The 13,608-nt window shown below is 38.0% G+C and overlaps 2 protein-coding genes and 1 long non-coding RNA gene across 3 annotated transcripts; 1 reads left to right on the forward strand and 2 right to left on the reverse strand.

The window, feature by feature from the left end:
- Positions 1 to 1,953: 1,953 nt before the first annotated feature.
- On the forward strand, positions 1,954 to 3,388 carry LOC127745823 (uncharacterized). The gene is made up of 3 exons (XR_008007430.1): positions 1,954 to 2,896; positions 2,985 to 3,057; positions 3,150 to 3,388. It is a non-coding gene; the product is annotated as an uncharacterized LOC127745823 (long non-coding RNA).
- A 2,358-nt stretch (positions 3,389 to 5,746) lies between these two features.
- Positions 5,747 to 7,061, reverse strand: LOC107479932 (aquaporin PIP1-3). Its single transcript, XM_016100044.3, has 3 exons — positions 6,329 to 7,061; positions 6,098 to 6,238; positions 5,747 to 6,019 (listed from the first exon to the last, which is right to left on the reverse strand). Exons 1-3 carry the CDS (start codon positions 6,953 to 6,955, stop codon positions 5,924 to 5,926), a joined length of 864 nt encoding a protein of 287 aa, XP_015955530.1. The 5' UTR covers positions 6,956 to 7,061; the 3' UTR covers positions 5,747 to 5,923.
- A 2,350-nt stretch (positions 7,062 to 9,411) lies between these two features.
- On the reverse strand, positions 9,412 to 12,769 carry LOC107479931 (UDP-N-acetylmuramoyl-L-alanyl-D-glutamate--2,6-diaminopimelate ligase MurE homolog, chloroplastic). The gene is made up of 5 exons (XM_016100043.3): positions 10,829 to 12,769; positions 10,536 to 10,652; positions 10,242 to 10,417; positions 9,864 to 10,009; positions 9,412 to 9,694 (listed from the first exon to the last, which is right to left on the reverse strand). The coding sequence occupies exons 1-5, from the start codon at positions 12,681 to 12,683 to the stop codon at positions 9,676 to 9,678; spliced, it is 2,313 nt and encodes a 770-aa protein (XP_015955529.1). The 5' UTR covers positions 12,684 to 12,769; the 3' UTR covers positions 9,412 to 9,675.
- Between the last annotated feature and the right edge of the window lie 839 nt (positions 12,770 to 13,608).

Genomic DNA, 13,608 nt, shown 5'->3' on the forward strand with positions numbered 1-13,608 from the left:
TTCAATTTGAATTTTCAGATTTTATGATTTTTTTCATAAAACCAACCCACCAATTTATTTTATCACTTAAAAAAAATTTTAGTCCACACAAATTTAAGGTTTTTAGATTTTCTCATGACTCCTATTCGGATCCTAAGTTTTGTTTTCAAGACAACTAAAAAAAATTATCTTTATATCTATATAAAACATCAAACAGTTTATAAAAAGTATTATTTTAATTATATAAGGAGAAAATGTCATTGATTTTTTCTTAAAAACCCACAACAAAATTCTAAAAAACACGCACTTCATGCTACTTCTGCTGAGTATGACTTTTCCTAACTAACTGAATTTCGTTAGGTAACCAGCAGGGAGTCCAACTAACTTCTTCCAACTCCTATTGGATTGGACCCAAAGTCCATTACAAAAAAAAATGCCTCTTCATTTTACCCAATATTCTGAAAACTGGACTGAAACGGCCGGTTCAATCGAGTTAACCAGAAATCGATCACCTAGCCAGTTCGGTCCACCTGCAAAATTGTCTTGTAAAAAATCGACAAAAAAATTGGCCAAACCGGTAGTTAATCGGCGAACCGGTCGGGTTTCATCAAGCACCGGTTCTCCCCCCAAATCACTAAACGGCGTCGTTTGGCACTGAAGAAAAAAAAAGGCTGAAGTGAGGTCTAAGTGCAGCCATTTTCCTAATCTCTTCGACCTTCCAACAGTCCCAACTTTAATCTCTTCTCTGCCTACGAAGTAGAAATGCCACCCAAATGAAACAAACGCTGGAGGAAAGTTTTACCGTCGCGGGTCGAAGCCTCACCGTCGTGGGTCGAAGCCTCACCATCGTGGGTCGAAGCAACACCGTCACTGAAGCGTTGCCATCGTCTTGGTCGTCGGCTTGTTGTCGTCACCGTCACTGAAGCGTCGTCGTCTGGCTCTGGCCTTCTGTACTCTCCTACGGTGAGTACTACTGAGTTGTTCTGTTCTTCACTCTTTTTGAATTTTTGTTTTTGTTCTTCTGATCTTCGGTTGTTAAATTTTTCAATCCTTTTAAGTTTTTTGGTTTTTGACTTTTTTCAATTTAACTTTTATTTAGTGATGAATTTATGGCAGATTTAAAGTAGGTTGATATTCTTCAGATGCAGAGTTCTTCTAGGTTCTTGTTCTGTTTTTTAATTTTTTTTATTTTGTTAATTATATGATTAATAGTTCTGTAATGTTGAATAAATTCGATGTAGGTTCAATTTTAGAATTCTGCTCAATGTCAAGCTCACAAAGGTTCTGTTTCTTCCATTTTCTACTTTTTACGCAAATTCAATTCTATCTAGCTTAGGGTTTTTGCATAATTATAGTGAATTGTTAGTAGTTGCTGCTAAAGATGTGAGCTTGGTTAGTTCTGTTGCTCTAGAATTTAACTTCAGTTTTTTCTCTTAGAACTGGTTAATTGTAAATTCGGATTCAAATAGAATTCAGTTCATTTCATGAGGTCTCATTAGATGATGAAATTATGTTTAAACTAAAGGATTCAATTCATGATGAAGTTACATTGAGCTTGGTTCGACAAATTGTATAAGGAAGATGAATGTGAAAGGAAACTGAATAGAGAGATTGTATTGCATTATGATATTCACTGTGCACAATTGATTATATATGAGGAAAGGAAAAAACCGTCCTAACTACTCAGATATTCTTAGACCAGAATTAACAATAACAATTCTTTAGTTATAAACTTTGATATTTGAAGTTGTTTATGACCTTTTAATGATAAATTATGTATTGTTCATTTTGTGAAATTGTTAAATTTTAAATCTTATTAGTTTAAAAATTATTGAATTTAGCTTTTTAAAATTATATTCTATATTTAATTAAACTGGTTCAACTATGATTCAATTCCGGTTGAACCATTGAACCAGTCACTTGACCGGTTCGATGACCGGTCCAGTTCTCGCAACCTTGATTTTATCTCTAACCTTTCACCTACCCCTTTCCATCGTCACCCACACTCCTCTTCACACCTCCATCAACGTTAGCTAGCTTCACTACAAAGCCTCCCTTACCCCGACGTCTCTACCGCCGGCGAATGGCCTTCATAGCGCCGCCTCGGCTTCCATCTGCACAACAGAGCTGTCCCACCCCACCTGCAAGGACGCTACTGTCTTCAACACCACAACACAGCCCCGCCATTGTTGCTTCTCACGTAGGTCCAGGTCGCCGTTATGTCGTTGCTGTTCCTTCTCACTGAGGTCGACGTCATCACGCAGAGTCCTTTTCGTCGGAAGGCGTCGACGTCACACGGCCTCCCACAAGTAGGGTAGCAACCACTTCTGTCTAGACGCCGGCTTGCCATCGCTGGTCGACTACCGTCGCATGCCGTTACTGCTTCAATCACCAAGGTGTTCTCCAATTGGTTAGTATATTGTTAGGGTTTTAAGTAATAGAAGATGCTTTTATTTTGTTTCTAGTTTCAGAAGAATGTATACTCTTGTGTGAAAATATTATGATTTTTGGTGGATTGATAAATGGATTTGTCTCTGATTTCAATTGTTGGATTTTCTAATTATGCCAATTGGATGTTTACTTTTGTTGAGTATGCATATGATTCAATTATAATTTATTGGATGTTATTTTTTGTTGTGAATGGATGGTTCCTAGTGAATGATCGCGAATGTTGTTTTTGCCCTCAAATGGCTATTTTCGTCAATTGTGCTTGTCGTTGCTTCTGCCTCTGCTTCTGACCCTAGTCGATGTCGTCGTTGCGGACTCGTCTTCCCCGTTAGCTCCGTCAAAACTCCTCATCCTGCATCATTCAACGCGGCTGCGTGAAGGCCAGCACTGGTTCTTGGATGCGTGGACCCGTCTCCTCCAATTCCATCACACACTGCTGCTCTACAACCATCTTATTTAGCTGTAACAGGTAAATAGATGGTTAGGGTTTCATTTGACAGTGGATATTGCTAATCTGTGCTAGATTTCAGGAACTGCGATTTGTCTTGTGGATGCAGATCAAACTTGTGAGTTCATATCAAGCAGAGATCCAGATTGTCAAGAGGATGGTGGTGAAGCTAAGTGGTTCAGGTTGATGATTATGTTTCTTAGCTTTGGAATATAGTTAGTGCTTGATTATATAAGTTACTAACCTTCAAATTTAATTTCCTTAACTATATTAGCGGATCATATGCTGGGAGGGGCAACTGAATCAGATAGATCAAGGTAGCCTAATCCATCTGAAGACCTCGCAGTGCCCTCTGATGCTAAGTCTGACCAAAATAATAACTAATTGATTTGTTTTTAAAATGTTTTTTAAATTCTTTAGTCAAATTTTCTGCTTTTTGCATAGGCGACTGTAAAGCTGTCAATATTTTGTTTGCTTGTGTATTATCAATCTCAGAATATGAAATAATATTCTTCTGAAATTTGAAGTTTATTTCTTAGTTTCATGAACTGTGAACTTTGGATTGTAGTCAACTATCTTCAGATCATATGATTAATTATTTATTTATTTTTATTTTGTAGTCTTGATTAAAAGTTGGTCTTCTTTACTAAAGGTAGGGGCTTGTATTCAAAAATTAGAATAGGGTGTGTCAGAGCGAATCTAAATCTTATCTGATTTTAAGTAGTTATGAAATTAATGACACATTCAAGCAAATTTTAAACAGAAGATACATTCATTAAAGACATATCTAACGGCAGACACATCCATTAAAGGCACATCTATTAAAGATGCACCCCTATTTAGAAAAATCATTTAGTCAGAAGGCACATTCATGAAAGACACATCCAATTATATTTTAAATAAAAGACACATCCATAATAGATATATCCAAAGAAGTTTGAAACAGAAGACACATCTGTTAAGGACACATCTAAAGAAGTTTTAAACAGAGGACACATCCTAGCAAATTTTGTAACAGAAGACACATCTATTATAGACACATCCAAACAAGAGTAACATAAGACACATCCATTGTAGACACATCTAAGTCTTAAAAAGCTCATCCTTAGCCACTTTTATAAGTACTCCTAATTTTTAAAAACTATAAATACAAAGACATAAACTTTTTTATTTATCAAACACAATAAGATACATGTGCTTTTGAAAACCACAAATACCTCTTCAAAAAATTTACCAAACTAAGCCTCAATGTTCGAATGTTATTCTCATTTGTAACATTATGACATTGTAGTACCCTAAAAAGACTTGAGTATCTTCCAACCTTGGCAATGGTGGTTACAAATTTTCTCATTCAGGGCTAGTATCCAAGCGAATTTAAAAAAAAAAATTATCTTAATACAAAGAAATAAGTTTAATTAACCAAATTTTTTAGAAAGTACTAAATGACCATTTGCTTTTTTTTTTACACATAAATCAACCTAAGACAGTTTTACATTGACCAAATTATAGCTATTAGGGGTCTTTCATAAAAAATGCTGGTGACTCCCATTCACCATATCAAAAGCTAAATAAACGAATCTCACATTACTACCGTCAAAATTATATATTCCTTAAGCTTCCAATTTGAATCATTGAATGCCACTAGCATGTAGTACTGAATCCTTCAACCACCATATTGTCATGAATTAATGTAACTTTATGGATCACCAAAAGATAGAAGGATTATTTATACTGGCTTGTCTTCGGTTATAATTGGTGGAATAAATCTGTAATTTTCAAGTGTCTGTTTAAAGATATGTCCCACTCTCAGTAGCCTTTCTTGCAAGACCATTCAAAGGATGAGGATCCTATTATTCATTCACAGGAATAAAATTTCACTCGTCTTTTTAGAATCGATAAAGCATAGACACTGCAACATTTTTCTTATTGTCGGACAAAACCCAAATCAAACACAAATTTCTTATTTGCAATTAGCTTTCTGGAAAGTGGAAACACGTTGGATTTTATCTCAACAAAATCATATTTGAGAAAAGAAACACTACTTTTAGAAGAATTAGTCACATTTAGAAGAATGAATATCCTAAATTGAATCTTGATTACTAAAGCCTAATAAAGAAGGCATGAAGAACCCCAAGCAGAAAAGAAATAAACTATATAGAGAAAGAGTAACACAAGTGGCTTTACCTTGTCTATGGAGTCCTGGTAATCGACAAGGAAGGAGGAGGCCAACACGAGGGTCGACGGCTCGAGCGTGGATAGAACTGCAAAAGGCAAAAGCAGAGGATGCTAGCGATGGGATGACAGTCACGAGCAGCGAGAATGCGTCGGGCGAGCGGCGTTGGTGCGAGTGGCGCAGATTAGACGGGGGTGCGACGGGATAGTGGCGATGATGCGAGAGTGTTGCACGGATGATTCGCGATGAAACGCGAAGAGGGTGAAGTAGAAGTGCGATGGTGGTTGTCTTTCCTGCTCGAATGGCAGATAAGGTGACGGAAAAGGATGCAAGGACGACCAACGATGGTGCACAAAGATGCTGCAGCGGGGCGCTACGGCGGCACGTAGGGACATTGGGGAGAGGGATTAAAATTTGTGTGGTGAATAGTGAGTGAAAGTGAAAATAAATTAGGATAAGTTTTGATTAAAAATATCATTAATATCAATTAATCAAATTTTGAATTAGTCACAAAAAAAATTAAATTTTGAATTTAAAAAATAATTTAAAATTAATAATTATTAATTAGAATTGTTGTTAAAAGTTGACAGATTCTATCTTGGTCACTAATACATTTCCTAACACAAAAAATTAGCTACAAACTTAAGAATAGTCGCCATAACTGGTTGTACTTCACCCAGTTAACAAATAACAAAACATAAAAGAACAACTACTGGTTCATATTGTCGCCAAAAAACAAGTAACAATGTCATACTTTACACACACATACATGATAATTGATAAAGGATTAACAGAAACAAATTCATAAGTAAGAAGGTCCAAACGGCAGAAACATGATACAGAAAGAGAATAGAGCATGTCTAATCGCTTTGAAGTTAAGCCCTTGTCTTGAACGGAATGGCTCGGATCACTATCTGGTGATAGATGGCAGCAAGAGCAGCTCCTATGAAAGGTCCAACCCAGAAAACCCACTGTAAAACAAAAAGCATAAAAATTTTACTGAAGTGGTTTGGTTAAAAGGAACAGAATTTCAAGGGTTTAGATCTTACATGGTCATCCCATGCGTTGTCCCTGTTGAAGATGATGGCAGCTCCGAGACTCCTTGCTGGGTTAATGCCAGTTCCTGTGATGGGAATGGTAGCCAAGTGGACCAAGAACACAGCAAAGCCAATGGGAAGAGGGGCCAAAACCTACATTTATACCATTTAAAAAAGGTTATATTCCTAAATACAAACAATAGAAAAGTGGTACAAGAGAAGAGAGTAGAGAAGAGTACATACAGGGACATGAGAGTCCCTAGCGTTTCTCTTGGCATCAGTAGCAGAGAAAACGGTGTAGACAAGGACGAAGGTGCCAACAATCTCAGCTCCAAGGCCATCACCCTTGGTGTAACCATGGTTGACCACATTGGCTCCTCCTCCTAACATCTCATAGCGAGCATTACCCTCAAATCCCTTCACTACACCAGCACCACATATAGCTCCAAGACACTGCATGACTATGTAGAATATTGCCCTTGTGAGGGACAACTTCCTTGCCAAAAAGAGTCCAAAGGTGACTGCTGGGTTTATGTGTCCACCTGAGATTCCAGCAGTGCAGTAGACAAGGGCGAAGATCATGCCACCAAAGGCCCAAGCAATACCCTGGATTCCAACAGAGGAGCACATGGAGGGCTCCCTCTTGACACCCATTACAGTCAAGACCGTGATGTAGAGGAACAAGAAAGTGGCCACAAACTCAGCAATGCCTGCTCTGTAGAACGACCATGACTTGAGCTCACCTGCCTCAAACAATGGTGCTGCTGGTGCCTCCTTGTAGTCTCTCTCTGTTTGTGCTGCTGTCCCTATTGCCTGCCTCTCTCTGAACTTGCTTGCTCCTACCTTCACATCTTCCTCCCTGTTTTCCATCTTTCTTTCTTTCTTTTCTCACACCTCACAACACAAGTGCTCTCTTTTTTTTCTCTGCTTTTCTCCCTCCTCCACAGTCTCACAATCTTGATATGTTAGGATAAGAATTAGGTCTCTCACATTATATATGGTTGGAAACAAGAGGATACTAGATAATAAATGAATTTAACTAACATGTGTAAATGTTTTCCAAGGTACATAACTACAATTAAAATTATTAATTCAAATTTTTCTTATGAAAAATATATAAAACTTAATTTTTTAATTTATTTACTATACATTTATTATATGAAAAAATCAAATTTTTTTATGAATAATAAATTAAAATGTTCTTAAATCTATAATAAATATATTCAGACTCAAGCAAACAAAAAAGTCAATTGTGGTTGTTTTTTCTTTTTAGCATCATAACTGGAATTGTACTTTAAAAAATGAGTTTCTAACTTTACTGTAATGTTATCATTGGGAGATATATATGTTATGTTATATATCTTATATTTTGTATACCATTGAGAAACATATTTTTGTTATTCAATAATAAAAAAAAATTGTATTAATTAAACAAAATATTTGTTTGGAATTCCGAATTTCACTATAGCAACCTTTTGGATAAAGTTAACCTTTTAGAAAAGAGAATAGCATTTTTCAATTTTTATTTTTTAAGTATATAGAGGAATCACATAAGTAGGCGAATGGAGTATTCTGGAAAGTCATGAGCGGGTTCTGGCTGGTTCCTTTCCTTTCCTTTGTCTTGTTATTATCCGCCACAGACCACACAACATGTCTTTGCTGTTTGCAATGATTCGTTTCAAAGAAAAGACATTGAACAGTTACACTCCAAAATAAGCTTACTTTAAATCGATTTAATTGAATCATCATCTAAAGTGTAATTACCTCATTACATAATTACATTCAACTACACCCGTTATTGAAGTCTCGTGTTGTGTCAAAGTACGGGCTACTCTATGTGACTCAATAGTCTACGACTCTACGTAATGTTAGGTATGTGATAAATTGTATCAACATTTTTTCTTGCCAGATTTGAAAAAAAAAATGCAAACAAAGGTCGTCTTAACGGTAGGAAAATCACAGTCACGGGGATCAAAATTCAAGGGTTGTTGTTTTTGACCGTTGGGAATGAAAGAGACAGCATTCACTGGGCACATGGACACGGCCATGAAGGTTTGTTTTCTCCTCTATGGTCATAATCATACACTGCAGTTTGTAGTTATTGTACCCTTTTCTGTTCCTACTTGCATTGCAGCAGTTTACGTTAGCGTTATATATAACTAGCTATTCATTGTGACGTTGATAATAAAGAAGACTCGTAAATCGTAATAACAAACGTTTTCTTTGCGTTGAAGCAGCCTGATTCAGTATTTAAACCTATATGTCCAAAGAAGGATAGCATTCGTGTCACAATTTACATGTTACTTGAGGGTAGCAGGATAGCTTCATATTAGCATAACATAGTCCGCAAAGCACATGCATTTTCTAAAGTTGGATGCTTTTAGGGATCGTTATGTTTTTTATCTTAAGTATTACTTGGATGATGACCATGAAGAATAATGAATCTAATAAATGATGTGCATTTGTTTTGTCTCAAATATTCCACCAATTATCGTATGATACGTATCAACACAATCACATTCGGATACAAGGAGTGAAGGAGGGTTTATATTTTGTGAAGCCAGCTCAGACTCATGGGATACCCAACTGGCAATTGGCGAGTTGCGTCAACTCACACACACTCATGCAGTTGTAGACATGCCAGGAACAACTACCCCACCCCGCACCACTAACATTCCTTTTTCCCTCTCTTCTCACTCAAAAATCAAAATCTTATTATCATCTTCTTCCATATATCAATGTCATTCAATATGCATACAAGTAAATATTACATTCTTAGGGTTTTCAGGGAAGAATATATTATAGTTTTGAAGTAAATATAAAAATATTAAGGATCTTGAGGAATTTAAATTCAAAATTTTGATCAAATTAGAGTACATAAAAAAAAGGAGTAAATTAGGCTTCAATTAGAAAATCGTACATGCTGGCAGAGGATGTTTATGATTTGTTTCATTCAAGTACAGCAAAATTTCTTTATAAAACAATTGGTGACCGTCTACGTATAGTGAATTTTTTTTATATGATTGTGAATTTGCAAGAACACTTTTCTTCCGCTCTGCATCTGCTGTTCATTGATTTAGTTCGTCGTTCTTGTCTGTTTCTTTGGTTTTCTTTCTTGTCTTCAATGTGTTGTTGGAAATACTTTTACTTTTGGTGGTGCGGTGTAATAGGCCGTCATATTAATACTGAGTGGATCTTGGGCCTACTCATACCCAAATAATTTGCTTCATATTTTCATATGCTTTCCCATTCTCACTGTGACTCAAAAGCAAATCAGACATTCAATACCACTAAAGAAAAAAAAAAAGGAGAGGACGACTACTCCATCACTCTTAATTAATTAATTAATTAAATTATGTAGAATTACAGTGAGAAGGACATTGCAAGCAGCAAATGGGGTAGGAAAAAATATTACACTTCTATTAACAAAAATATACGGTTAGATAAAACTGTAGTATGCTGAAGTGCTAGTAACTTTGGGTTGGAACTCTGAAGATCATTGCTGAAATTGCATAGGCCAGTGAGCATCTAATCAGGGAAAGGCTTTCTTTAAACACGCTCAATTTGTACAGCGGAACAAGTAAATGCGATCAGTGGCTCTCTGGTAACCTGCGACACGATATGCATAACAAAATTATACAAAGAAGCAGGTGACTTTTTTTTTTTTTCACTTCGTAACAAATAATTCTTATTCCCTGCTTTTCTTCACATTTACATTGGGTAACGCCAGGAACCAGCCTTGCCACGTTACAGAAAGCACTAAAAGAGGAAAACATACCTCCATGGAAATTCACTTGTATCTATTCCAGCTTGGTGAAGCTCATCTACGTACTGCAATGCCTCTCGGCACTCTTCCCGATCATCAAAGAAGTCTTTCTTATCACCTTCTAACTGATATGTTTCATGACCTTTGCCGGCAACCACCTGTACCATGCATATTTAAAATACACGAAAATTAATAACTAATTTTTCTTGTATATTAAAATAATAGGACAAGGATTACTTGTTTCGTATCTTAATAGGAATTAGGCAGAAAGGCAACTAAAATGGGAAATATGGTGGAATTCTACTTTTTCTAAGTACTAGATGGGTCAAACTGATATTTCAACGAGGAACAAAAGAAGGGTGCAACGTAGAAGGCACTTTGATAACTTACAACTACATCACCCTCCTCTCCCATTGCAACTGCAGCTCGCACAGCTACCCTCCTAATGTCGTGGAGAAAAAGCCTATGACCATTTGGAAGAGGTGGATAATAATCATTCTCTCCATGTTTCAGGTAGTCCTGCATTGACCATCCTACCCCAGCCAGCATATCATCCAAAATATCCACTGCATAGAAGGTGAAAATTAGTAAGTCAAAATTACGACGTGGAAGGTTGCCACTTTCTTTGCATCCACAAACATTGATATGTTTCCAAGAAGGATATTCCATGCTCAAAATACATACATGGATCTTCACTCTTGGGATTGTCAGATGTCAGCATGGTCACTTCACTTTTATCTGTTGCTATCTTGGTCATCATAGGTCTCTTCCCCCTGTCGCCCTCACCACAGCACCCAATAACTTCAATAGAAAGAAATTTTGCAACATGAGCAACAACTTTCAGTCAAGGAATGCATGTCATTGAACTTATGCAATTTCGAATTTCGACAGAGAATGATTTGTTTGTTTTCTTCAAATCCCAAAAAAAGGAAACAAAGAAGGAAGTTTGCACACAATTAAGAGAAATGCAAACCTACCAGTTATAATCCTGCGAGGTCCAAGCTCTCTTACACTATCAAGCAATCTAGAAAGGGCATCGGGAGTTTTTGCATAGTCCACTATCACCCCAAATGCTTGTTCTTCATCAATTAACTCACACCTACCAGGAACTGCATCAACCTCTTCAACCCCTCTAACAATATCCTCTAAGGGTGCCCCAACAGCAATTCCAACTGCCACTGCAGCAAGAATGTTGTAAATGTTATGCTTTCCGAGCAAACCTGAAGAAATTTCTAGTATGCCAGTGGGCGTATTAACCAACACCTGCGTCTCAAACAAGGAGAGTTCAAACTTCAAGGGATGAACATCCGCACTCTTATTATCCAATGCAAACGTTACAACGGGAACTTCTGGAGTTCCCTCGGAAATGAAGAAATGTGCATTTGGATCATCAATGTTAACAATCTTCCTATGCCGTTCAGGATCCACCATTCTCGAGAACAATTTAACCTTCGCATCTCTATCTGCCTCCTCACTCAAATTTGTAAAGACCGCAATATCAAAATCAACCTCATCACACTTCCCTTGAGCCAATACATCAGAAGAAGTCTCCATGACTACAGCTTCAGTTCCATTGTGAAGCATCTTCGCCATCAAATTCTGAACTAAAACAGCATCTGGGGTTTTATTATGTGACTCCAACTGATTATCCCCGTGCACATAACAAGCAACCGAGTTGAACATCCCTGTCCGTAGCCCCATCGCCTCATACATACTCTTTATCAAACATGTGGTGGTTGTCTTCCCATACGTCCCAGTTATGCCAATAACGGCCATGTTCTTGGAAGGATGCCTATAAAACGAGGCGGCCAACGCAGCAAGAACTGCATTAGTGTCTTCCACAATGACCAAAGCCTTGCAACCCAAGGTTTCCTCAATGTCAATCTCTTTACTGGCCACAACAGCAACAGCTCCTCGCTTATCAGCTTCAGTCAAGAACAAATGCCCATCAGTTTTCCTCCCAACACAGCACACAAACAAGTCACCGGAAGTTACTATCCTTGAATCGTGCTGAATCCCAGTTATCTCAACCTCCAAGTTACCATACACAGAAACAGGCACCACCTTGCTCTCATCCAAAAGTTCAGCTAAACTCATCCTAAACTTAGGTTCCACAATCCTAGCCTTACTCTTCCCATACATATCGAAATCTAAATCAAAAGGAGACTGAGATTCAGATACCGAACCTCGAAATTTTTGCCCATGGAATTCACCTTCATTTAATAACGGTTCGTCGGAATCATCCGCGGAAACCACCCGGAGACCCTGAAGCTCACTGATTTCCTCCAAATCAACTACCTCCTCGGGCTGAAGCTCTTCGATTCCCTCAATTGCGGGATCTTTCCTTGGATTGGGCGGAAGAAGCCCCTCCTTGACGAACTCCTTGCGCTTCAAAGCAATTGCCTTGTCAATTTCGCCGAACAGGTCGTCCCCGGAGTTGTCAGAATCGATAAGGGAGGTGTTATCGGGGGCATCCTCGACGTCAGCTATGGCGGCGAGGTATGTGGACTGGTTCTTCTCGAAGTCCTCTTCCTGGAGCTGGCGGGCACGGTTGGCCTGCGCTTGGATTTGGTGGAAGGTGGAGAAGCCGTGGGAGGAGTCGTCGAGGACCTCAGGGGGGTCGTCGTCGGCGGAGTTAGGGTAGAACTTGCCGTCGGGGCCAATAGCTCCGGGAGGTCGAGAGCGAAGAAGCGTTGGGAATGGAGTGGGATTTAAAGAAGGAAGGAAGAGTGTGGAACGAAAATGAAAGTGTGGGGAGTTAATTACAGTGATGGAGTTCTTTGTTGTTTTAGAAGATAGAACGTGTGGAACAGAAAGGAATTGCAATGCCATGGAGATGGAGGGAAACGGGCGAAGTGGAAGTGGTAAGGCCTAGGGGGTTTTAGCCTTTGGACTTTCGACAACCCAGACAAGATGGATAGAGACTATGGAGTGACAGGGTTTTATGACTTTCTTAATTAATTAATCAATGTCACGTTTTGATTAAACTAATTGCAAGCTTTTTTTTTTTTTGGGTCAGAACTAATTCCAAGCTTCTGTGCTGTCGCTTTCCTTCCATGGAGTGGGCCTTAATCCAGATCATTTCATTATTGTTGTCCACTAGCACTGTAGTCATCCTTTCTTGATCTCGGCCCTATCCATTTCCCAAAATTGAAATGCCCATTTCTGGGATAAGTTTTTGTTGAGTAAAAGATGTAAACCAATTTGGGTTGGTCGAGTAGTCAGCTCATTCGCTTAAGTAAGTGCCGAGAATTTGAATCCCACTTTATGTATGCTGCCTCATTGGCCAACGATAGACCCTTAAATGAAAATCAGATCTGCGACAGATTAATCTTAAAACTTTCAAACTAAAGAATGCCGTGGACAAAAAAAAAAGAAAATATTGGATAATACGTAACACTACCGTGCATATTTGTTACTTATTTATTTATTATTAATTAAAGACAAATTAGAATTATAATTATATTATATTTGGAGATATTATAATATACATTACAGAACACCTTAATTTGTTACCAATATTTATATTGATCTCAACAAATTTAAATAAGAAGTCATAATTTTACAAAAATACTAAGATCATGATCGTATATATTCACATGGTATATGTTACGATGGGTAACTGGAGATTAATGGGTTGGACAAGTTTGGCTGGCCCAGTCATCTGAACGATGAAACGTCCAAGTGGGTTTGTGCTCTGAGACCCCGTCCGACTTGTGTAAGGGAGAATGGGGAGTGGTACCTGCAAAGACACTCC

The sequence above is a fragment of the Arachis duranensis genome, chromosome 3 (genome assembly GCF_000817695.3).
Source record: "Arachis duranensis cultivar V14167 chromosome 3, aradu.V14167.gnm2.J7QH, whole genome shotgun sequence".
NCBI lineage: Eukaryota > Viridiplantae > Streptophyta > Magnoliopsida > Fabales > Fabaceae > Arachis > Arachis duranensis.